This window comes from Pan paniscus, chromosome 12 (genome assembly GCF_029289425.2).
Source record: "Pan paniscus chromosome 12, NHGRI_mPanPan1-v2.0_pri, whole genome shotgun sequence".
Lineage (NCBI taxonomy): Eukaryota > Metazoa > Chordata > Mammalia > Primates > Hominidae > Pan > Pan paniscus.
In genome coordinates this window covers 22,608,488-22,635,091 of record NC_073261.2, presented here as the reverse complement: position 1 = coordinate 22,635,091, position 26,604 = coordinate 22,608,488, and the positions used below count along the sequence as shown (strand labels likewise).

At 38.3% G+C, this 26,604-nt stretch overlaps 1 protein-coding gene and 1 long non-coding RNA gene across 3 annotated transcripts in view; one reads left to right on the top strand and one right to left on the bottom strand.

Moving 5' to 3' along the window:
* The window catches only part of MRPS9 (mitochondrial ribosomal protein S9), a 64,137-nt gene extending 42,346 nt beyond the window's left edge, over nucleotides 1-21,791 (top strand). For both annotated transcript variants that reach the window (XM_003811675.6, XM_034953632.3), the window contains 7 exons: nucleotides 1,858-1,937; nucleotides 10,822-10,907; nucleotides 11,757-11,832; nucleotides 14,240-14,408; nucleotides 15,353-15,461; nucleotides 18,985-19,154; nucleotides 21,501-21,791. In XM_003811675.6, the coding sequence (XP_003811723.2) occupies nucleotides 1,858-1,937; nucleotides 10,822-10,907; nucleotides 11,757-11,832; nucleotides 14,240-14,408; nucleotides 15,353-15,461; nucleotides 18,985-19,154; nucleotides 21,501-21,592 (782 nt within the window). In that variant the 3' untranslated portion in view covers nucleotides 21,593-21,791. The remainder of the gene's footprint in view (nucleotides 1-1,857; nucleotides 1,938-10,821; nucleotides 10,908-11,756; nucleotides 11,833-14,239; nucleotides 14,409-15,352; nucleotides 15,462-18,984; nucleotides 19,155-21,500) is intronic.
* On the bottom strand, nucleotides 18,883-25,896 carry LOC129397120 (uncharacterized). The gene is made up of 2 exons (XR_008624297.1): nucleotides 24,700-25,896; nucleotides 18,883-19,228 (listed from the first exon to the last, which is right to left on the bottom strand). It is a non-coding gene; the product is annotated as an uncharacterized LOC129397120 (long non-coding RNA).
* Between the last annotated feature and the right edge of the window lie 708 nt (nucleotides 25,897-26,604).

Sequence of the window (26,604 nt, the reverse complement as noted above, 5' to 3'; positions counted from 1 at the left end):
ATGTTTGTGCCTTATTCAGTTAATTCTAAGACTTTTTTTTTTTTTTTTTTTTTTTTTCAAATTTTAATGTCTGACAGCAGGGAACACTTCACAATTTTTGTGAGCTATGATACATATCATGGTTTGACAGTATTTTTTCTCTTTCTTTGTGATATATAAAATACATGATGAGGCATCTTAAAATCTGTGATACCTTAAGTTCGGTGAAGTCAAGTGTGTGTGTGTGTGTGTGTGTGTGTGTGTGTGTGTGTGTGTATACACATTCACATATGTAATGAAATCAATCCCATGATATGAGACTCAACTCAAGCATCTCTCCAAGCTTACCAGTAGAGTCTTGTCTGCAGCCATGATGTTTGCCATTTTTTATCACTTTCTGACGGACTAACCATACAGTGAAAATCAATTGCATAAGAAAAGAAAAATATTAGAAAATATGCTGGATTTGATTCATGAAGTCTATGACAATGATTTTGGAAAAGTGCTGAAATCAACCATAAGCCATTAGCAAATAAGAATTTGGTTTTTCAAGCTAAATACCCAAGCAAGACTTTCTTTTCAGCATTTATTATGAAAATGTGGTCTTTGTTTCAGAAGAAAGACATCCTACATATAATACAGGTGGTATTTCAATAGAAAAGCATGTACTATTCAAAAAACTGTAGAGAGATAATGACTCTTTACTGAACAAAATAGTTCTTGGATTTCTGCCTCACAAACATAAATTCCAGATAGATTAAATATTTGAACATGAAAATAAATAAAAATTCCAGAAGCAATACAGGAAAATAGTTTTAGAGAGCCCAAAGCCTTAAAGCATGTTTCCTCAGTGGGGGCAAAGACTGGTTCACGGGGGTGGGGAAACCTAACTGTTACAATGGTTTGTGGCCCTCCAGTGGGCCACAGTATACTTCAGCAGATGTGTAGTGTATCTGCGGTATTAACATTTCATGCGGGGGCGGAAATTAGGGAGAAAATGCCTATAAAGGATTCCTTCATGGGATGAATCATGAAAAAACAAGTCATGCTGCCGTAGAGGAAAAGCGACAGATTTGACTATTTACATATTTTAAACTTCTCGATTATGAAAGGTAACATAAGTAAAAGTAAAAGGCAAGTGACAGCCTGGGGGAAAATAGTTTACAACTTCTGTAATGGACCAGGAAGTATAATCTGCTTCAGAGAAACAACAGAGATAGTATGCGCAAAGGACACAGAGTTAGCATTCGTCTTGTTTCTTAGACTAACACCACTTCTCAGTTTGCTTGGTGGTGGTTAGTTAGATAGGAGTGCCCATCTGTATTTCAGAAGGAATTACACCCAACACCTTTTTGAGGCTTTTCTGTTGTTGATGTTTTAAACTCTCGGAGGTTGATGACCACTGGGTTGAAACAAATGATGTAGCATAGAAAAATACATTCTTTAGTTTTCATTTGTTTACCTGTTTTAGATTTTCTGAATGCACTGTATGTTTTTACTTTATCAGTTTTCCCTTTTAAAAATATGGGAGGGAGTTATGTTTATGGCCAAACCTAAATTTTTTTATTCTAACAAGATGATTTGGGCTATTTTATAAGCTTTTATTTGAAACAATACAGAAATTCTCATAGTGAAATATTTAGTAATTTTTAAATTAAATGTAAACATTGTTTTATGTTAATGGTATGAAATATTTAATATCCTAAATATTTGCATATAAATATGCTAAACTAAATATTAAAATTCTAAATGTTGGTGATTTTTTTGTATTTTTTATTACTCAATTATAAATGTGTCTCATAACTGTGGTTAAATGCAGCTATTTGGTCTGTCTCTGTGTATATTTTTATTTGCTTTCATCTGGCTTTTTTAAATCAGCAATCCAGTGGGGAGAAGATGGCCGTCCATTTCACTATCTCTTCTATACTGGCAAACAGTCATACTATTCATTAATGCATGTAAGTATATTGCATTTATGATAAATAATATGAGCTGTAAGCTACAAAACTAATTATACTGGATACTGTTCGCAGCTTCAGAATTTACCTAGTATTTTATAATTGACAAAAATAAGACTTCTAGAGGTAGGACAGTGTGTTGATGAAATGATTTATAGTAATTCATTTTTGCTAAAGGTGAACTTTATAGAGTTTATATCAGAATGGTTTGTCTTTAAAATGCTTTTACTTAGAAATTGAAATCATGTTCCAAGATAGATGTTCAACTCAATTATAGTGTGTGCATGTGCTTCCAGGGTAAAGAAGGAGGAGGCCAAGTGTATGATGCTGTCGGGGGCTGTGAGGCATTTGCCTTGAAAAAGAATCAAATGGTTATTTCTCATTTTTTGTTGTTATATATATATAATTTTTGCCTTTCATAGGTTAATGCAGTGTATGAGCCTAGAATTTGGGCCCCAAAACAACCTAAGAAATTATTTTATTACAGTTTGACTTCCAACTGCATTTAGTATGCTGTGAACAATTTTTGTTTTGTTTTCAGAGCTATAAGTGTCTGATAGTGTGCAAATTTGGAAGAGTTCCCCAGAACTGCTATGGAAAAAAAGGCTGGATGCCAATATTCTGTTTTTATTTTTAGAACATGATATCAAGTTCTATTTTACTCATTATATGATTTTTTAAAGTTTCAAAAATATTTATTGGGCTTCCCCCATCTACAGTCAGATTGCAGTGACTTGAATCAGTGCACACATTTACTCTGCTTTTTAGAATTATCTGCTGTTTATTTGTGCTCCACAAACCCAAAGGACAAAATTCCCACTTGTCAGGTACATTTATTTCTTGGGGAAAAAAAAGAAAACCTTCTTTTCGCTTTTTGTTGACCTTGGGCAAATGAGCTTCTTGCCCTGGCAGAAATGAAATGAATGATAAATGCAGAGTGTGTCTTTGCTGAGTAATGGAGCTGCGGCTCCGGCTCCACAGAGGTTCTCTCCCGCACAGCCTGAGGCTGCCCGGGGACCCCTGCTGTTCATTTAAATAGGTATGTCAAATCTGCCTCCAAACGCCGCCGGTTTGATCTGTGGTAATATTTGTGAAGGTTCCATATGGACTTGAGCCCCCTGCAGTGCTAAGAAATAATGTACAACGCTTCATGGTGCAGACGCAAATTTTCTCTGAAAAGGGATGCAATGCTGCGTTTTAGCTGTCGGAGGGGATGATGGAGCTGACGCGCTAGGCCTGTCAACTTGTTACACGGATGGGTTGCACGCAGCGAAGCTGTGGAAAATCTGTGCCTTTTAACTTTTCTACTTAATCACGGTTGTAGCATTGCCTTTAGACTGTATGCTACATTAATTCTCTTCCTGCCTTCTGCCTTTCATCCCAAGTTTCACGGAAAAAAGTAAAGCGTGCAGGTCTTGTAGAGGAGCCTTATCAAACAGCTGTCATCTGACATGCCATTTGCATTTGTTTTGGCTGAAACTGAGCAACCCAAGGGCAAGATATTTTGTTACATTCCATCATAATGAGGAAATTACACATCCTATAAGAGACCTAACTTTTCTAAGTTTGTTTTTATGTTTTAAAAGGTATTGTTCAAGAAACTGATCAGTTTCTAAGTGGATGAAATGTTACCATACTCTCTGACTAAAATGTCAAATGATATCTGATTAATAAACATTCTTTGTTTTTGAGTAATTTAAGTTTTGTTATGTATCTATAGAAGAGTCCTTTGGGCTTTTATATTTTAGTTCAATGCAGTAATTTCTAAGTGTATGCCTTATGCATACATTTCAGCATTATGTATAGCAGGTGTCATTAATTACAGCCGCAGTCACACCAGCCTAGTTTCCCAGATAACACATATCACGATCATCTGCAGGAGATACTGAGACTTTGAAATAGTGACTAAATGTTCATCATTCACCCTACAGAAGCGTTTTTGTAGTGGCCAGGCACTGCGTAGAAATTCCAGCTATAACACTTGGAGCCATCTCGCCTGTCTGCACTCTCTTTGTTCTGCCTGGTCTTGGTGGTGGGGGGAACCGTCCCCTTCCCACCGTGAGTGATCACAGGATGGCTGTCCCCACTGCAGCACGGGAGGTCACCCCTGAAGACTGTGGCAAGCTTTAAAGAGTTGGAAATGAATCCTTGTTGCTACCATTTATTTTTGTTGATACAATTTTTTCCCTATGTGGCAGGGTAACAGACACTAAGCCAAATTGTTTTTCCCACGTCGTTGCCCAACTGTAATTGTATGAGGCCCGGATGCCATTGGCCAGGAGCTGTTGACGGGAAAACACATCTAGTGCCTGTGTGCAGTTGTGTGAGGAGACCCTTCTGATGCCGATTAACCTTCTTATCCTCTGTAAAGTTGGCAAATCTTCTTTTTAGTATTTGGTGACTGTTTGCATAGGAAGCATATATAGTACGTTATAGCAATTAATAAAAGATGGCCCTGATGCACCTTGCAGTGCATCTTAAGATCTGTGTATGACGTTTTAGTGAATCCTGTTTCCAGTTGACCTATATTTAGTCCATCCACTTTCTGTGGAGGAATGGGGAGGTTTTTGAGGAAAAATGGCCATGAAATATAAGGTACAGTTTATTGTTCCTGCCCAGAAATGAAGCGTGATAGGAAAGTATAAAGTGAAGGGGGATTTGCTAATCCGTGATGTTCTCATGTTTTGGAAGTGTGCCACACTCCACAGGTTCACTTGCAGGGCACTTGGGGCTCCCATTTTCCTATGGATATAATGATCCACATGTCTTCAGGTTCCTGGGAAAGTCGATTAAAAACTCATTTATTTTACACTAATAAGATGTATGTATATAATGAAAAAGTATAAAACCATAGTAACAAATGATTTCTTAATAAAAAGTAATTTAAATAAGAAGAAATAAGAAACTTCTTGAGTTTCTCAACACATCATTGAGTACCATGAAGGGATCCCCTGCATGGTGGCACTGGCTTGGCTGGCTTTTTCACCAAAAATGGATGGCTTCTCATTTCCTTAATAGCCATTTAACCAGTAGAACTTGTTTGCTTTTCAGACATGATTTAGGGCTTTAGGTTTCAAGAAAGAGAGAAAGAATAAAGTTTCCTGAAACAATTGAGCAAAGGTGTGAAGGAGGGGGAAGAATGTTAAAGAGGATATAGGTGTCTGTGTAAAAAATAAAATGCTATACAGCAAGATAACCGAGCTGTGACTGGCCTAGGTATAGACTGCGGGAAGTGGAGAAAGGACTAGGCCAGAGAGTGGGCTGCCCTTTGGGTCCAAGGCTGTAAACCCCACCAGGGTTACCCCCTTTCCCGCAGCAGCTTGGGCCTGTCCAGGACGACCAAGCTGGTGGCAGAGGGAACGGTGGGCCGCAGCCTTGGTGTTCATGGTTCAGTTTGTGAAGGTCCTTTAATTTTAAGAAAAAACCATTTACCAATACATATGTTTCTGAAAAATTAAAATTCACTAACTAAAAGTAAGTCGAAAATCCTTTAAAACTCGTAATGGGAGGGGATTATTTGACGCTGAAGTGGTAACCCTTTTGTAAAACATGGCTCATTAAGTCAAGGCATGTCTGTAACACAGCTCTTCCCAAAGTGCTTTCTGCAGAATACAGACTGTGAAATATTCTTCAGGAAAGAGGCTCTGAAGTGGTGTTAGTTTAGGAATGTTACATATTGTGTACTGGGGAACTCTAATAAGGAGACGCTTAGTAGGATCAAAGCTCTGTGAAGTCCTTAAGAAACATGTTGTTTTAACACTCTGCTGCTCAAACCGAGTGGGCTGTAGAACACTTCCTATTCCAAACCCCTTTTAATGTCCCATGAAACCAGTGCTTGGGGAGGACCATAGTACAGAATATTGAAAACTCTATATATTGTCATTGTAGGCATTACTCGCCTTAGATAAATACATTTTCTCAAAAGAGAGGTTAATAAAGTCCCAGTTTTAAGACTGATATCAGCCCCAATACCCTAAGCATTTATTGAAGTTTTACAAAAGCTCCCCTCATCCCAGTCTTTAAAAGGAAGGTATGCAACTCTAAACACTGCACTAGGTTTTAGCATTGTGTAGAAACTTCATTTATGTTTTAGAACCGGTTTTGCAGTAAACAATTGAGTATTTTCAAAGTATTTCTTTAAATTGAAGGAGTTACATGGCCACAGATGAAATATATACCAAAACATATATATATGTAAAATGAAGGGATAAGTAGTAAAGTTTAAAATGTGAGAGAAAACCAGGTAATTCTAATCCTTGTAACGTACGTGTAAACAGGGTTCATTTGCCTTGTGAAGGAAGCTCCTGGCGTATTTGGAGAATCTCCAGTTCATTTTAAAGGACTTCAGTAACCTACTCGGTTCTTAAAGCCTGGAACAGCAGCCCCAGAAGTGTGCTGCTTCATTATGTGAAGATTCCAGACTCTTAGCAGAAGTCCTGGGGACGGAGTATCACAGAATTCTTACTTAGTTCAGATGTGTCTAGATCCTCTTTGTGACCTTGCAGAGAATATTTAAAACTCTTGCACGTAGTGCTGTCTTTTAAAAATTAAGATAGTGACCCTTCTCGCAGTGAGGTATCATGAAATAACTACAACTATGTAAAGTGCTTATTTTTAAAAAGCTACAAACTGGTGCTAAAATATATTTGCATGCTGTTTTAAGACTTTCCTTGACAGCAGGAGTTAATTCAGTAATTAATTCAGCAGTCGAAATTGCTGCTCTAGAGGTGTCTTTAATGTATATTTTCCTCCCATATGAATAATTACCATTGTATATCTAGTATGCTCCAAGTGTACCAATTAAGAAAATTAATTTTTTAGAAAAGGATTCAACATATTATTGTCTCTATGTTGGCTTTAATTAGATTACCTCTTTGTAATGGTATAATTACTATAATATATGATGGGCCTTTAATTTGAATAGTAAAAATATATGCTGTCTGAGTTATAAGAACTTTCAGGTCATCACTCCTGGGTGTGGACTTCCCCAGAGTCCTTTTTCATATGTTCCATCTTGAGGTGATTTTCTTTGTATGTTGAATGGCATTAACATGATGTACAATCGACGTAGTATATTGTATTGTATTCACAAAGTAATAGCGAGAGTCTATAACAGAAGTATGTCACTTGGAACTTGAGATACATAGCGTAAACCTCTTAGTTAATGATAAGTGGATTACATTTTTATTTGTTTGATTTGATTTTGTATATGCCAGTGGCCAAAAAATTGAGGAGATAATTTAAGAAATTGATTTTCTGTGATTTCTTTAACAAACACAGATTTTAAGTCAGTTACTTTACTGTTACCATACTAGTATCTAAGATAATTACTATTAGTTACTATTTATGTTGTGTACCAAAATACAATAGACTTTTTCTGTGTCACCTCCCCGTGAAATGTTACTTGTTTACACTTCCTAAAATTGGAATTTCCACATGATTAATAGAACCAAAACAGATTTCAGAAGGATACTAAAAATCATAGTGCTCATACTCTCAGAAGGGTCTAGTTTAAGCATTTCTTTTCTGCAACCTGAGCATCTGGTATTTTCAAATTAGGCACCTTCTAAATTTGACTCATACATTATGGAAATCTGATGACACGAGGGGTGGATAGGCTTGCTTTGATTTTATGAAATATTAATCATAGCTGTGATTAATGATTCAGCATTTCACATCTGGGTTATTCCTGTCATATTTGAAAATTACACTGTTAAATACAGTATATAAACTTAGTGTAGGTGGGTCATACTAATTCTCTAGTGTCCCTTAAAAATTAAGTGGAAACTTAACAATATACCAGAAGCTACCAGTGGTAATCTGTGATGTTGACAGTTCTTGGCGTATTTTATACCCTTAAGGATTTTTTTGATGTAAATTAGCACACATCTCTTCAGGGAGTTGAAGCTATAGAATCTACTTTCCAGAGAACTGTTGTCTCTAACTAACCAAGGTAGAATCTTAAGAGTGGTTTTATTATGCAAAAGAGAAAGAATAAATGGAAATGATGCACCAGTAAAACTGTTTGACTCTTGAAAGCCATACCTCACCCCCGCTATGATTCTTGACCATTACTATAGGTCAGGCACTGTGCTGAGTACGTACTTTACATATATTTTCCTATTTAAAGAAGTGTGTGGAGTGGCTTAATGGGCATTATGTGATTTGATGGGTTACAATCATCAAATTGTAAGCATTTGCCACAAATGAATCGAATTCATCGTGTTTGAAATCTGACATGTCTTTTTCATGGGTTGTTTTCTCCCCTTCCACATTTTTTTCTGATAGTTTTACTTGTACCATTTATAAATTATTATAGATCTCAGTACAACAGGAGGAAATGGCATCATGGAAGAATACTTTAAGAAAAATAAGGACTGAGAGTAAAAATTGCTCAAAAGTCATTGGGAAATGACAGCCTATACTTTGACTTAAAACTTACGTACGGTTGATTGTTGTTATTTTAGTTGCCTTAATTATTTCAGAAAATTAAGTAAACCCTTGTAAGCGGAGGAGGGTAGTAAATTACTCAGCAATTTACTACTATTGCTGGCATTCTTTTAAGTTCATATATTCTTCGCTAGTTTGAAAGATAGACTTGCACTCTCTGAACCTCAGGACTCTGGACCCGGCAGCTGAGAGCTGTTTTTTAATTGTCAGATACATTCCTCTGCTGCTGCAGGTGATGGATATGTAGTTGGAATGTAGTTTCCTTACCAGAGCACCCCGATGGAGCCACAGTCTGCCTGTGGTCCAGCCTGCTGACAGGCTGTGCTGGGTGCACAGTGGCATGCTGTTTGCCTGCGTCTGTCCATTTCATAAAAGTGGGGAGCATTCATTTTTTTTGGTGGGGGGAGTTCTTTATTCAGGTCATTTGAGAATTGCTTCTAGAAACAGAGGTGTATTGAAATTTTTCTGATATACTATCCATTTGAAGTCCCAACTCAGTATTGTAGCCTTTAAAAGTGAGTTAAAGGTACCCTAACCACAGTCAGCAAGGCTTACCAATTCTTGGGAGATAAATTGTAAACTTTTACTTTCAGTTGAGTAACAGGGATATATATATGTGGATATATACCCCTGTTTTTCTATATGTGGATGGTTTGTGGTTTTGCTTTAGGGTGGACAGTTGGCTTTTGTTTGTTTTTTAATTGTCAGATACATTCCTCTGCTGCTGCAGGTGATGGATATGTACTTGGGATGTAGTTGTAGGGACAGTTCCACTTAATGTGAATACTAGGATGAAATTAACTTCATTTGTCCCTTTGCTATTGTGTTGAACTAGATTCTCTGTAGTTCTTAGAGTGTACATTTCTAGCCAGTCTAGGCTTGGATGCTGCTGCTGCTGATGATGATCTAGGGACTGCACTTTTAGAATTGCTGAGCTAGAGTGATGGATTTACTTTCAGTTTGAGATATTCGTGTCTACTGGTAATGTCTAGCTCACCACCAGTTCTGTAGCTTCTAGTGCTGTTTCTTCTTTTCTCTCTGCTTCTTTTTTCTTTTCTCTTCTAAACTATCAATTCTACTACCCTTAATCAAAAACAAAGCAAAAAACACTTACATGAATCTCCCCAGCCAAAAGGAATGAACTTTTACATCCTTATTCACTGAGGAGTCCTACCTGTTGAGTATCAGCTTTTCTCATCTATGTTACAAAAATTCAAAGACTCAGTCTGTACTTCGTCCCTCCTTCCCTGCCTGCCTTTTTTCCTTCCTTCCTTCCTTTGATTCCTGAAAACAGGTTGCAGAGTGAAGACCGTGCTAAAATGCAAGCACTAGTAAATGTGATGACAGTGGCAAAGGGACATTTCTCCTACACTTAGATAAAACTTTATCAGCAACATTATGAGGTAATATGGCAGTCTAATCAGAGCCCACAAGAAGTTGCCCCTGAAAACTTGAAATTATTAAGACTGTTTGAGATATGGATTGACACATCTCTATCAGTAACAAGGTGTATCTTCTGAGATTTGCTGATACTAGGAGGTATCATGATTAGCAAAAAAAAAAAAAAAAGTCAATTTATGTCATCTCTAGATCTCTAGCTCATTCTTTTAAAATGCCTATCTGCTCATTGGGTATTAGTATGGTAGGTTATGTGTAAATTATAAATGAATAAATACAAATGTATTGAGTGTTAGTCTCAAAAAGTTAAGTTTGCTTAGGCAAAAGCTGTACTATTTTGCTTGTTGTAAACTCATTGCCTAGAAAATATATTTCATTGATGATCCTTATTGCTGGATTATTGCTTTTTGCAAGTTTTAACAAAATGGCAAACTTCTACTGCCATTGTAATTTAACAAGTGACATGCATTCACAGATTTTGTTAGGAAGTAAATTAATAGGAGGAAATCAAATTAAAAATATAATAGCTCTTTTTAAGATAAAAACTATATGATAAGGACTTCAATATTATTTAAATATTAAATAAGTAGTAAGTTGTATTAAATAATACATAAGTATCTATAAATACCATATATTTTACTGGATAATTCTCTAAGTTTAAAGTACACATTGCCATATAAATTACGATTTTTTCTGAAAGAAAAGGGAAATAGTTAAAGGTTTTTGGTTTTTTTAACCAACCTCACTGAAGTAGAGTTGTAAAATTTTTATAGAGTTATTTTAAAATCAGCTAAAATTAAGTGTGCTGTGGTGTATGACACTAAATTGTCATTGAAATTACTCTATCATCCTTTAGTTTAAATGAGAAATAGTATTATTAAAAGCATTTTCAGTTTTATTTACTCTGCAGCTTGATTCTCTGAGGAGGAGGACACCTTAGGAAGTACTTAGAGGAGAAAACTATAAAATATATCAGAAGTTATGAAGTACCATTGCTCTTATTTTTAGCATGTACTGTATATTTTGTTTGCCATAGGATGTATATGGAATGTTACTCAATTTAGAAAAACATCAAAGTCACTTGCAAGCCAAAAGTCTGCTTCCAGAAAAAACTGTAACCAGGTAAGCTCTTTTCTTGCATTAAAATATAAGTAAAATTTGAACTAAAAACATGCCACCCATTGGTATTTTTTTAGACATACCTGAAGCCTAAAATTTGTTCAGTATTTCAGCATTAAGCATTAAGGTTAGGGTTCAAAATAATAGATAGTTTTTGTTTAGGAGGAAGCATGAATTGAAGTTATTTTTATGTTATTTTATCCCAGATTTATATATGATAGAATATTTAATTACTATACCTGGATATGATGTCCTCAGAATTTTTATGTATATAGCTGCACATTTATTTAGCATTTGCATGCTTTAATTTTTTACATTTTATTTTTATATTTTGGGATTTCAAGGTTTCTGCTTCCATTTGGCAGACAGCAATAGATCAGATCCATCAAACTGATCAGCCAGTGTTAAATTTTGGCCTATCTATTCAAGATTTCTTCCATAAAGGAAGAACACCTTGTTTAAGTTAAGTTAAATGCACTCCTGTCCCTTTAGTTGAACTTGCTACCACATTAGTCTATTGACAGGTTAACGTTGTATCTATAACATCTTCTTTGAAGTAAGTTATACAGGCACAATTTTAATCTTTAAGAAATCTGGTGGGCTTTTAATACCAAATGAGTTCCATAGTGCCATATTTAACTCTTAAAACATTTGCTAGAGTACACACCTTTTCTAAAGTAGATTGAGGAAATGGAATGTATGTCAAAAATAGCTTAGTTGGGTAAAATTACTGCTATATAATATAAAAACTGATTTTCAAATCATAAAATTGCTACTATATGTGGGATCTTTTGTGATATAACTCTAATTGCATGGCTAATTAAAAAGAGAATGTATGTGATATTTTAACAGGGACGTGATTGGCAGCAGATGGCTGATTAAGGAGGAACTAGAAGAAATGTTAGTGGAAAAACTGTCAGATCTAGATGTGAGTAATTAATCTTTTTAATTTAAGGGGACCTGTGCAGTAAGAATGCAGACAATTGCTGTATTTAGGATCCTAATAGTAATGTTCCTCAGAGGCAGGTGTTCCTACGATGACTTTTCTTTCTTTCTTTAAAAACAAAACAAAACAAAACAAAAAAACAAAACACATTCATCATTGATTTCTGCCTTGGGAGGACCTTATCTGTGGTCAGGGAGGTGACTTGTCGAGTCTCCAAGTCCTCCTCTTGTAAGTGCCCTCATATCCTGTGCCAGTTGTTTTAGGGAAGCACGGCAGATGTTGTTTCATCTCCTTACGTAAGGCCGGTAGCTAATTTTACAAGCTGATGATAAGTGTAAGGAGTCATTATAGGTTAAGTAGAAAAGGGATGCAGCACATGGTTGCCTTCATGCAGTTTACTGCTTACCTTGTGTGCCATATCTGTAAGGTCAGTGGTTTTTATCTTGGGATCTGCAAACCACCTCTGTCGGAATCCCTTGAAATGCTGGTTACAAACTACAGTGTCCTAAGCCTCACCCTAGATCTAGCTCAGAATCTCTAGGGAGTTACCGAGGAATCTTTTTAACCAACTTTCCAGGCGAATCTTATACCCTATAAAGTTTGTGACCCCCTGCTTTAGGTCTTAATTGCATTCTTATTTTGTTAAATGTTCTAATATATCAACATTTTCACAGGACAGTTGATGTCTTAAACATTTTGATGTTCCAAATTTATTACTTTCTGGAAGATTGAGGTGTAGATAAATTTCACAAATTTTTCCAAGATGGAGATTTTCTTTGATGGCGGTGGCTAACATTGTTAGTACTTTGCCACCATATATAGATTTTAAGTCATGTAGTTGAATTGTTCTTTTTCTCATTTAATGTATTATAGAAATTAATGATTTGGAAAAGTTGCAGTTTGCTTAAACAAAGTGTCAGACAATTGGTTAGTGGTAGATCCAGAGTTAATTTCTAATATCCTAACTGCCAAGTACTGCTCTACTTGAATTAACTGAAAAATCTCTTCGCTTCTTCACTGAACAAGTAATTTCATTATTTCCTCTGTTTCTGGCTGCTTTGATTTTTTTTTAATAACTCAGGTATTTTTTCTGCTTTGTAATATCCCACGGACTTTAATACAGGTGTACAACTATGAAAACAAAAGAAACAAGTTATATATGATACTTTGTACTTTGGGGTACTGGATATCAGAAGAAATCCTAATGTTTATGGCTGGTATCAAGATGAGGGATGTGGAGGTGGTCAGTGACTTCTTAACCTAGTTCAGAAGCAAGGCTGAGTTCCACCCATAGTGCCCCTTTGTAGGTGCAGAAGTAGTCATTGAGAGTCTGTGAGATGGAATCAAGAGAGTAGCTGAGCACAGAACGCCCAGGCCAGTGACTGGAGAGGAGCGTGGAGCTCTGTCCACCCAATATCCTAGGTAGCTGAGTATTTCACCCTTACTAGAAGAGTGGCTTCTCTTTCATTACATCATAGGAAGCTATAGTCAAAGTAGTTCTTTTAATATTAATCTTACTGGTAAGATTTTTAAAAATTTCAAACTATTAATGGCAGATTTTTACAATAAAGGCAATAGTGACAAAGATGAGTATGATGTTTAAGGCCGACAAAAAACATAAATAAGGTTATAAAAAACTGAGTTTCACAATCCATATTAACTAAGAATCTCAAGCATTAGTTGTTTCCTTCTCCATAAACACTTTAGAGTGATTATTCTGGCTTCTAATTTTAAGGGGTTAATTCCAAGTTGTTTACTTTCTAATCACATGTTCAAGAACTATTAAAAAAAATGCACAGAGGAGCAAGGATAATTTATTTCAAGAGGTTGCCCTTTAAGTCAAGTATCTCTTGAATTTTTAAATAGCTTGATTGTTCGGTTTTAAAGGAAATCATAAACATTAAAGTAACACAGCTTGAACAGCCAAAGATATATTTGCCGAATGTATTATGAAATATAATTTAAGAGGTACATTTTCTCAAAATCAAACTCTTTCCATATTACTATACATAACTTACTTGAAATTATTTATAAAGCTCCTCTTGATACAGTTCTAATAAAAGAGAGCAAATTACACTTGAAGATCATCTAAATACTTTTTGAAAGTGAATTTAAATCTCAATTTCATAAACATAATACAGAGAAATTGATTTTTCTTTGAATGATAAATCTCTTTGTTTCTTGAAAGAAAAGATTTGGCACTAAAGATACGCAGGAAAAGTGATGCATCTGCATGCTGTTTTAAAAGCAGTGTGAAGATGCGGAAGTGTCATCCTGTCAAAATTCATCAGGAAAAGCAACATTGGAAAGATCAAGTATGCAAAAAATAGAAAAAATTTAGCAAATGCAATTACACTTGCACCTTCTAATGAATTTTTATTGTCTGCAGTATATGCAGTTCATTCGGCTGCTAGAAAAGTTATTGACATTGCAGTGTGGTGCTGCTGAGGAAGAATTTGTGCAGAGGTTTCGAAGAAGTGTAACTCTTGAATCAAAAAAACAGCTGATTGAACCTGTACAGTATGATGAGCAAGGAATGGCCTTTAGCAAAAGCGAAGGTAACGACATTCTGTGGAGAGAAAATAAATTCAGTGAAGGTTGAAAAACTACAATTATTTTTATTTGCTATTGCTTTCTGGTATCCATTAGATTTTTTATTTGTTTATTTTTGCTACTGTTACTTTGGATTTCCTAATTTTTAAGATTCTGTTGAAGTTTTTCAAAACTGAACTGTATAATATCCTAAGAAAAAAATGTGGATGCATACCTATACAGTCATATTAACACTTTTTCTTTTCACACATTTATATTATTGAATCTTTTAATTTTCACATTTTAAGCTGCTAGAATGGGTAAAATATTTATAATAAAGTTTTCTTCGCAAAAAATGAAAATGCTCAGTGAATCTGCATATCAAATGCCAAAACTATGTAATGTGAAAACTTCACGTCCTTAACTCACATTTTTCTTGTTCAGAGCCATTAGACGTAGTCCAACTTTTACGACTTGAACTATTAAAATATTTACAACTCTTAAAAGATTTCACGTCATTGTCATTTTTAACTCCTGTGGTGTTTTCAAAGAAATGTGACCTTTCCTGAGTATTTTTTTATTTCTACTAGTTATATTTCATCATACTATTTATATATTTCTAAAACTTATGTTGTTAGATATATTCTTACTGTTTATAAAAGAAGAATGCTATGTAAATTGGTTGTGGATTCTCGTAAGGGAAATGAATATAAATTACTTTGTTGGTTGTTCAAACTAATTTAAAATCATTGTAGTGTTTCTAAAATGGAATTGAAGAACAAAATTACCCCACAGTGAGCTTTATTGCATCTGTTGTGGTGTAGTTTACCTGCTTTATTTTTGTTTGACTTGAAATAATAGTTATAGGACTTGTGTATTATTTTGGGGAAACAAATTTTAATGTAGTTTTACCTGTCTCAAAGCGCAGGTCTTCAAGATATTTACTAATAGGAATTTTATATTTTTGAAGGTAAAAGAAAGACTGCAAAAGCAGAAGCAATTGTTTATAAACATGGAAGTGGAAGAATAAAAGTAAATGGAATTGATTACCAGCTTTACTTCCCGATCACACAGGACAGGTTCGTTTTGGGTTCTGATTTTTTGTTTTTAAAGGAAACATACTTTATAATACATCATGATCATTTAAGAAGGCTTGTGATCTTCTAATTCTGTTTATCTGAATGATTATTTCTCTTTACCAATGTAACATATCAAACTAGCTAATTGAAGCTAGTTTTTAAAGCAGCTTCCAGATTTTTTAAAAAGCATCTCTAGAATTCCTCATTAATTGACTCTTCTTCCCCTTTTCATCAGATCCTACTGCAGTTTGAGTAGTCTTAGATGTAGCTTATGTTCTGAAGTGCAGACTGTGCCAAAATGTAAGAAATTTTGATTTAGATTTCCACCTTCTAGTTTGGGGATGGGCATGCACAAAACAAAACCACCACCACAACAACCAGCCTTGGCACTTAAAACTGACCTAACTCACTAGGCAAAGAAAAGTGCAAGTAATTTCTTGTGGCTTGTGTATGTTTTTCTGATCATAAATATTAGAAAAATTCTGCTTTATCATTTTGGATTTTTTCCTATTCAGAGGAATGTGATTATATATATTGAGCAAGCAAAGAAACCTAGCATTTATGGGTTAAAATAAGAACTCATCAGGCTTTGCTTAGTTCTGGGTGCTAAATATGGCAGTTTTAATTTTTAAACTTTGTATCCTATGGAGAAATAGACATTAATCATAAATAGATACTACAGCTCTTCTAATCTAAATATACTCATCTCAGAACTCTCTCTGACTTGCTATATAAAGGCCTCTTCTTGATATGGTTATTATTTTCCCAGTAGTTACTGTCGTTATCCATGAGTAACAGAAGTTTGGTATGATTGGTTCCTCCTTTCCTAATCCTTCTCCTGTTTCCTGCATGTGTTACGGTATTTCAGGTCAAAAGGGCTAAAACTCTTTTGATACCAATGCTGATATAGGCAAAAGAGGACCCTCCTAATACAGTGTAAGCTTCTGGACACAATAATTACTTTAGGAAATGTGTGTTTATTTTATTTGTGTGTGCCTGTGTCAACAAGCAGTGCATTCTTAACTCCATTTAAGATGAATTAGTTCTGCTATTATCCTCACAGGGCAGGGGATGGAAGAAGCTTTTATTTTCCCTTAGGAAAAGCCAGAGAGAAACCCATACCCCAGGGTTTGATAACTTCAACATTGGGAACTATAGGAGGACTGTTCTGTAACCAATAACCTGTCTGTTGATTTGTATTCAGACATAACTCCTGATGATTTAACAGCAAGTTTCAATTCTGGCTTGATCTCATAGTGAAATTACATCTTTAGATCTTATTCTTTGATTTGAATTCAGCAGCTTTTTACTAAGGACATCTATGTCTCCAGTCTTGTTCTGGGCATTGTGAAGATATCAGAGATATTTAAGATATGATTCCTATTGGCAAGAAACTTCCTACATGGTTGGGAAGCCTAAGGCTAGTCTTGGTGGGAATGGGCACCTACAACTATTTTAAAGTAGTTGTAAGGATTTAGGGCAGCCACTTCAGGAACTTACAAATCAGCAGTGAGGTGACCATTGACTAATAGGAAGACTAACCAACCCAGAATCAGGGATCTTGATCGGAATTCTGTCATCACCTAACACACAGTGAAGTGGGTTAGCCACATAAGTGAAGTTACAAGGGAGGCTTCTGGACAGCCATTTGTTTGGGAGCTTAAACACTTTCCTGGCTTAATTTTTAAAATTTTATGATTCTTTAACAAATGCTTATATAAATAAAAAGAGACTTCAATTAAAATCTAGAAAAATAGATTTCATAATGTAATTACTGGATATATAACTGAGTCATGGAGCCAGATGGTCGAGGTAAATGCAATAGTGGAATTAGATTTTCAGTCTGTACATTGCTTTTCTTTTTTTTTTTCTTTTTTTTTTTGAGACGGAGTTTTGCTCTTGTTGCCCAGGCTGGAGTACAGTGGTGCAATCTTGGCTTAACACAACCTCCGCCAACTGGGTTCAAGCAATTCTCCTGCCTCAGCCTCCTGAGTAGCTGGGATTACAGGCATGCACCACCATGCCTAGCTAGTTTTGTATTTTTAGTAGAGACGGCGTTTCTCCATATTGGTCAGACTGGTCTCAAACTCCCGACCTCAGGTGATCTGCCCACCTCGGCCTCCCAAAGTGCTGGGATTACAGGCATGAGCCACTGCGCCCAGCCTAAATTTTCTTTTATATTTACTTTTTTTTTTTAAGAGACAAGGTCTCTTTATGTCACCCAGGCTGGACTCAAACTTCTGGACCCAGACCGGACTCAAGCTGCTGGGCTCAAGCAGTCCTCCCACCTCAGCCTCCTGAGTAGCTTGTACTTTAGGTGCTCAGCTTAAATTTTCTTTAGTTATCATAGTATATTAATAGATACTACTTATAATACTGTTTTTATAACTTATGGCTACTTTTTATTTGGTTTCTTGGAAGCATTTGTTCAAAAAGACAGTATAGATTTATGAATTTTTTGTTGTTGTAGGAGTTATGTCATCCCTACATCGTATTGTTATAAATTCCGATTTGCTATGGCTTTTGAAAGTCATCTTTTGCCCATCTGCTTGTGATTATTTTACTAGTGTGGTATGAAGAATAGCACTTGAATGTCCTGTCCATACCTGTCTCTCAGCTTAACTGTGTTATATAAACTTGATTTTGGGTCTAGAAGCCACAGCATCAAAGAAAGCAAACGCAATATAAGTGAGCTTTTCTGCATAAAAGTGTAGCAAGATATTAAGGCAAAATAGCAAAATCAAAGTGCTTGACAGAGGTAATGGTGAACATCTTACCTGGCATGAAAACGATATTCAACAAATACTTGTGCAGTTGAGCAGGAGAAAATCCAGGGCCGTGTTTTGTCTGTGGTGCCTGCCCCAGGATCTTGTGGGCCCTGACCGACCCTGAAAGAGCAGGCCTGACAGGGGTTGTGTAGAATGTCACCTGGCCCCAGGAAGGTAGCAGGACCCTGTGATTTAGAGAACTTTAAGAATATTGGGAATAGGTGTTTGGTGTCAGGGAAGTGCAAAGGTCAAAAATAGTTTTAGAAACTTTAAAAACTAACCATATCAAGATGAGCATTATACATTATACAGGTACATTTATAGTAGACTTTATTTAATGAATCCAAATGACATGTGATAATCGTTTGGAAAGGCCTATTGATTTTATATCTGATCATTCAATCCAGAGACATTAAATTCAGTTGATTAATGGAGTTCCCCAACTGTAAGACTTCTTTACGAGATTATTTTCAAGCTTTGAAAAGATCTTCTGAGATAAAGGGGATCAGCAAACAGTAAGAGTGTGTTGCTGTACCCAAGAAAAAGAAAGAAATCTTAATCTCTCAGCAAATCATTCGAAATGTCAGAAATGTTGGTGTTTCTATATCTTGGTAAAGTGGATTGATTGAGAAGTATGAAAAGTATAACAGTGGCATGCAGAATATTGTTTTTATGAATATTCAGAATTTCAGTTGTTTACATAATTATGTGTCTTTATAGTAAACGTAACCACATTTACTTGTGCTGTGCTTTAGAGAACAGCTGATGTTCCCTTTCCACTTTGTTGACCGGCTGGGAAAGCACGACGTGACCTGCACAGTCTCAGGGGGCGGGAGGTCGGCGCAGGCTGGAGCAATACGACTGGCAATGGCAAAAGCCTTGTGCAGCTTTGTCACCGAGGACGAGGTCGAGTGGATGAGACAAGGTATGAGTCTAGGTGGGACGGGCATGGTGGCCCAATACTGGCTGTACATGTTCATCTGCTTCTTGTCCTAGTGCCTGAAGTTCGTGAGAAAATACATAGTTACATATGTAATATTTCACTTCGCTGTCTTCTTTCTTGCTACAGAACCATAACAGTATTTCTCAGATTTGATTTCTACAAGGTGAGCTTGAATTAGAAAAAGGGGAGAACTCCCCACACTGATTATTTGAGCCCTGCTAAAATGTTCAGTTCCAAGGTCAGGGAAAAGTTAATTTTGGCCTTAATGCATAACCTTTTATCCAGCTTAACAAAGTGCTTAGCTTAGTTATATTTAAGAGACAAATTGCTTGTTTTTGTTTTATCATAGAAATGTGTGGGTTTTTTGTTTTTGTTTTTTAAACAGTCTCTCTCTGTCAGCCAGGCTGGAGTGCAGTGGTATTATCATAGCTAGCTGCAGCCTTAAACTTCTGGGCTCGAGCAATCCTCCTGCCTCGGCCTCCCAGGTAGTTAGGACTATGACGTACACTCCCAAACCCGGATAATTTTTGTATATTTTGTAGAGACTGCATTTTGCTATGTTGCCCAAGCTGTTCTCGAACTCCTGGCCTCAAACAATCCTGCCTTGGCCTCCCAAAGCACTGACATTACGTAGCATGAGCTACCACACCTGGCCTGTCATAGAAATTTGTAATAATTGTTTGGTTAGTGATAAAGTTCTTTGGGTATTTTGTTTTTGTAAGTTATTGGAGGTTTCCATTTTTTCCCATTGTGGTGTTTGAATTTTCTTTTACCCTACTCTGTGTAACCCTGTTACCTGGGCATGAATACAAGAGTCCCTGTGTAATGTGAAAAAGGATGGGCAGTTGATTCTTTCCTTAGACTACTGCTTTAGAAGTTAGAATAAATCGGGGAAGTTTGAGCTGAAAACCATCTTCGCACTGTTGATGAGAAGAGGAAAGCACCATGTGTGCTATCGGCGGCTGCATGGTCGTGGGCAAGTCACTTAGCACCTAAGTCTATAAGCTCCTCCTCTGGGCAAGTAGGTTGGTCTCTGTGCACCAGACCTTCTAGTACAAGCCGCTGGGGTTCAATAAAAACACTACCTATGGCTTAGGCTACTTAATTGCTTAAGGCTCTTAAAAATCCATTTGCTTATAAGCAATTTGTCATCATATGGGATTCATATCTAGTCATTGAAGTAATTTGCTAGAATCTTAACAATTTGATGAGTTTGAGCTACTGTGCATATCTGAAAGTAATAAAGCATTCTTACTTACAGTTGAAGCTAGAACTTAGGTCTTTTCTGTATTTTGTCAAATACTGCTGTTTTATTCCATGCATGTCCTTTAAGTACAAGCAAGTGTAAATGTTATGGGTATATCATAAACAAGGTTTTCCTTTGCTATATGTACATTAAATGGTCCTTAATAAAATACCCAAGCCTTGTATACAGTAGGAGGAGTGCTAACGTTGGAAGAGTGAAAAAGACAAGGAAAAAGTATGGTCCATTTACATATTTATAAAAGCAATGTAAGAGCTTTCCCATCAGTGGTATTCTTGGAATCTATGGTCTTTACTAACTTACTATAGCTCCAGCCACTGCTGGGGCTCTTCCTTATGGGCCATAGCTAAGAGTAACCCCAGCAGTTGCCTAGAAACATAATCACTCCTGATGATTGGGAGAATGAAAGTTTCCCGTTTAAACTGACTTTATTCTTCTAGAAGAAACAGCCTGTGCTGAAAATACAACTCTAAAACTTATTTTTTAGATTCTAAAACAAAAAAAACAGGGAATATTATTATGGCATAAATTAAAATAATGAAAGTTTCCTTTTTTAAATGTTTGACAAGTCATATTTGTGTGTATATGCATATTCATGTAAACTGTTAATAGATGGTATCTAAGTACTTTCTCATACTTCACCTTTACAGTAAGTTTTTCTTCTCTGCCTCTTGTCTCCATTAAAACTCTGTCCTCTGCAATAGTAAGTGTGCAGGTTAAGTTCCCTTACAGTGAATAGTGACCGCCCACACAAGAGCAGCTTTATCTCACTTAGGTTGAGCAAGCTTAAAAACCAAAAGGGAGCCATGATTCTTATAATTTAAGGAAAGCAGGTTTAAATAATGTAACTTGTGTTTGTCTCAGAGGTTGGAAAAATATCCTGAAAGAGTGGAAGCAAACTGCCATCATGAGGTTGATACTGGGCTGGTAAATTATTACTGGTCTGGTTGCTTTCCTCTAGTTTTTTTTCTCAGCCAACAGTACCTATAAATTTATGAACCTGCTTTTCTTCTTGGCAGCATGCATATTAATGGTTCCTAAAGGCTTCTCTTTTTATGCTGCAGCTGGACTACTTACTACTGATCCACGTGTGAGGGAACGGAAGAAGCCAGGCCAAGAGGGAGCCCGCAGAAAGTTTACGTGGAAGAAACGCTAAAGGTTTGCTCCCAGGAAAGAAGAGGAAGAGCTATATATATGTGCCGGCAGGTGGCAGACACACAGTAAATAATGGCTGACCAGCATGAGGGCAGTACTGTCAGAAATTTCTTTGAGCTGTGAGACGGATTTATTTTTAAATGCTACTTTTTAAAGGTGACCTTTAAAAAATAAAAGGAAAATAAAGAATGTTAGTTTCATTCTGCCGCTTTATTTTTTTAACTTTTTCAGAATATAGTTTTAAGAAGCATAATTCATAGAATCTGGCATATTAGACCTGAAAGGAATATTCAGCAAAATATAGTCAAGTTACCTCATTTTGCAGACAAGAAGGCTTAGCCCCCCAAATTAAGCAACCAACCAGAGCCCCCCCAAATTAAGCAACCAACCAGAGCCATACTGTTGGTACTTTCAATGCTAGAGCTAGACTCATTTCCCCTGATTCTGTTGCTTCCCCACTTGGCAATTGTCACCACATATTTTTCAAAATGAGAAGTGAGAGTGCTTGCCCAGAAGAATGAAGTAACTTGAGTCGGTCAGGAGCTCAGCAGAGCCAGGGAGCTGAGCTGCCAGGTGTGGGAGGTGCTGGTATACACAACAGCCAAGTGAAAGGCACAGTCGAGCCTGTCTGTGCTCACTCGCTGCAGGAATACGAGCAAGGCTGCGGCAAAGAAGGCACCCCTGCCCCCTATTTTGGATCAGTTTTGTTTTGGGGGTATTTAAAAATCTTTTTATTGTGTATCTTTAAGGTATGCATCAGGATGTTTTGATACACATTTACAGAGCGAAGTGATTACTGCAGTCAAGCAAATTAGCGTAGCTCTCATACAGTTTCCCAGGTGTGGGTGTGTGGAAAGAGCATCTAAGGTCTCTTCTCATTTCCAGCATACAGCACAGTATGATTCACTGTTGTCGTCATGTTGTACGTTAGGTCTCTAGACTTACTCATCCTATGTAACTGCAGCTTCGTACCTTTTGACCTGCATCTCACCTTCCTCCACCCCCTGCCCCCAGTGATTACATTCTACTCTGTGCTTCTATACATGTGACTTTTAAGACCCCACAGCTAAGTGAGATCTTGCACTACTTGTCTTTCTGTTCCTGGCTTGCTTCATAGTATCCTCTAAGTTCATCCACATTGTGGCAAATGGCAGGATCTCCTTTTTCAAGGTTGAATAATATTCCATTGTGTTTACATATGCCACAGTTTCTTTATTGAAACAATTGTGGATTCCATTTTGGATCAGCACAGATATGGAGAAAAGTGGCTTCAAGCTTCCCTTCCCCAGGAAGTCTCAGCTGAGGTGCCTGAGGGAGGACTTGCATGAAGGGAACAGATCCCTCTGAATGAAGGCACCCAGCCAGGAGTGCACATAGCTCTGGAAGAGCACGGGCTGCGGGGAGGTGGGCTGAGTCCTTGACTGTGGCCCCCAGGACCTGTCATGCACTGGCTGTGCACAAGTCAGGTGTGGGGAGTGTAGCTTGCCCCCGTGAGGCCCACCAGGCAGTCTTTATGATTGACCATGGTTTGGCATGAAAGATCACACATAGGTGTTTGGCCAGGAGTGAGACTCCTCAGTCATAGCTAAGCATTCAATTGAGTTTTGCTCTAGGATTTCTAAAGTACCTTAAAATGAAGAAACTTTGGCATTTTAACTCTAATGCAATTGTGCAGTAGGTTTTTGAGGGAGGAAAGGGGCAGTTGGTAACAGGGGTACTTTAAACCCCATTTTAAGCCAGGTGTGGTGGCTCACGCCTGTAATCCCAGCACTTTGGGAGGCTGAGGCAGGTGGATCACTTGAGGCCAGGAGTTTGAGACCAGCCTGGCCAACATGGTGAAACCCCATCTCTACCAAAAAATACAAAAATTAGCCGGGTGTGGTGGCATGCGCCAATAGTCCCAGCTACTCGGGAGGCTGAGGTGGGAGAATCGCTGGAACCCGGGAGGCAGAGGCTGCAGTAAGTCGAGATTGTGCCACTGCACTCCAGCCTGGGTAACTGTCAGATCCTGTCTCAAAAAAAAAAAAAAAAAAAAAAAAATCCATTTCACTGCAGTTATTTTAAGTAAAAATATTGCTTCAAGAATTAGACCCTCAATGCTCAATTATCCTTTATATAAAGAGTTGTATGCCACTGATTTCTTCATAAGTGTCTTTTTAAAATAATCTTGAATAAGTTCTGAGACATGTATATACACATCAAATCCTTTATGAGGTAAAATAAAATAACATGGTGATGAACAAGTGAGAGTGAGTACCCAGTACCCTGCGGTACCCAGTGCCCTTTTCATTTCAGATGAAACTGTAGAAAATACTTTCTGGGTTTTTTTCTGTGTGGCGGTCATTCTCTAGTGAAATTGTCTGTGGCAGGTTTTGGTCGGTGGTGTTGATTTAGCCTGTATCTGTTGGAGTATACTTTTTACCACTTTGACAAGAGAGAAGTGGCAAGTGGTTCCCCCACGTGGCGTGGGTGTGCTGAGATGGGATGGCAGGTAGCCCTGCCGGCACGGATCGCCCGCTTGCTGAGCTCTTGCCATACCTGGTGTCCTGGGGCAGTGCAGAGCTGCCTGAGGTATATGCTATCTGGCCCTGCATCAGCTACTGTTGGTATCGTGGAGGAGACAAAGTCCTCTAGTCTAACGGGAGACCTGGAGTGCTGCTCGTACAGTGCCAGGAGGAGAGCTGAGGAAGGGGGCCCTGAGGACAGTAGCACTCTGAGGAGGAGGTGGTGGGGAAAAAAGAGGCCATGGAAGGAGAGGGTGGGAGTACAGATGGAGGAAATGGCGAGAAAGGAGGAAGGAAAGTTCAGGAAGTGTGCAGGGAGTGAAGCCAGGCGGGCCAGGGCATTGCTGGGGAGGGAGGAGGTCCCTGCAGAAACCAGCTGGGAAGGAGGCTGAGGTGGGTTTGTGGAGGGCCTGAAATTCATGGTGATGTTCCTGCACTGCCAAAGGGGAATCAGCCTTTTTTTCTCCTTTGAGAGAACAGATGAGGGTTGAAATTAGAACTGTGTTTTTAAACTATATTTTAGCAACCTTTAAAATATATATATATATATTAAGTAGAGTCATAGTGCATAATATAACAACAAAATCGGAGCCTTAACTCTCACCTTCTTCTGGGCCTCAGGAACCCCGAGCTCCTGGGAAAAGTCTTGAGGATCTCCCCATCAGGAAGGTCACGGAAGGACTGCAGGAGCAGGGAGTTGCTAGAAGTAGGAGACCTGCCAGGCAGCTATTGTACATGGAGGGGATGGGACCCAGTGCAGGGAACAGAAAGGAAGTAGGTGTGAGAAACGTTGCCACTCTCACCTGCACCAAGTGCGATAGCTGATTGGCTGCAGGAGAGCTGGGGGCGGGTATTCGGTATGAGATCCACAGGCTGCTGGGAATGCAGAGCCAGGAAGACAGGAAGAAAAGTTGGTGGGAGGAGGAGGAGGAGACACCAGAGGGGTCGGCTCGGGTTTCAGGTGTTTGGGGCCACCTCATATGAGATGCTTGAAACAGTTGGAAACGAGGGCTGTGACTCAGGCGACGGGTCAGCCTGCTGACAGATTTGGGAGGCTGCTGCACGGAAGGGGAATTTGAAACATGGGCTGGATCAGCACGGAGGATTGGGCAGGGAGAAGGCCAAGGCTCAAGTGGAGAAACAGCCATCAAAATTAAAGTAGGAAGGAGGGAAGAGCCAGCAAAGGGGGTGGTGAGCGGTGATAGGAAGACAGCAAGCCAGGCACAGCGGTCAGGGACATCAGTGATGACCAAGAAGCGGCCTCCAGGAGAGGCGGATGTTACAGGTGCCTTTCCCCGTGACGTCTGGAGGAAATACTGGCTTGTAACCTCGCAGGCCACTGGACCCCTTGAGTCTCAATTTCTTTGAGTCAAATTGGGGTCATTTTCTGTCCTACCAGCCCCATCTGCCCTTGTGTGATGATCAAGTAAGATAAGTGTAAAACCACCGGCCATCTGCTCCATTCCAGCTGTAACAGGAACTAGACTGTGGACAGTGTTGATGTGAGGCCTCCAGGGAAGAGGATTAAAGTATATCGGAGCTCTTGTTCCTTTGTTCAGGCTTGACACAGTCTCCTTTGTCACCAGGTTTGTTAACCACAGGAGCACTTAGCTTCTCAGACATCCCACACCTTTGTGGGAAATACCTGTTGGGAAGTATTTTTGACACACACTGTGTGCCTACATTGGGAAGGGCTCTCTAGGGGCTATTTTTTTTTAATAGGCATTTGACAAGATTATTGCCTTAAGGCGACAGTGAGAGCTAATGCTTCTGTAGCTCCTATTCTGTTCCAGGTACTGTTCTAAATGCAAGTAACGCATTCGATCCTCTCAGCCAACCCTATGAGGTAGATATTGAGAAAATTAGTGCTCAGAGAGGTTCAATAACTTGTCCAAAGTCCTAGAGCTAGTGAGTGCCCAAGCCAGGTTGGAACCTAGAATCCCGGCTCCAGAGCTAGTGCTCTGAACCACTGTGGAAGAATACCAGGCCGTCTATGACGGCATGCAAGCCAGGCACACAGCCTGTGCTAAAACCGTCTGTGAAAGGAGAGAAGACTGCATTGGTACAGTCAGAAGACTTGATGGGAGAGGTGGATGTCAGCCAGATCCTAATGGATGGGTGTTGATTAGTAAGCATTATACTATGCTCTCCAACCAAGCTAGAACCCTCATCTTATTCAGGAAGGCGATGTCATAACCACTCCATCAAGCTGGGATCATTATGAGGACAGTCAGTGGGCCATATGATTGGAGGAGAGCATTCCGGGCAATGTGATGGGAAGAGCTATGAGAGTCCAGGGATGAAGTCAAGGTGACTGTGCCACTTGTTTGCCCAGGATGGCCCCACCATCCCGCTATCCCAGTGTGACTACTAGATAGTTCCCCCTTTTACTCCCAAGTGTCCCGGTTTGAATGATAAATCATGAGTTTGAGGAAGTCTGCCAAACAGTGAAATCATTTGCAGAGTGTCATAGATGTGTGCGTTGTTTCTGGCCATAGGTCCCTTGTTC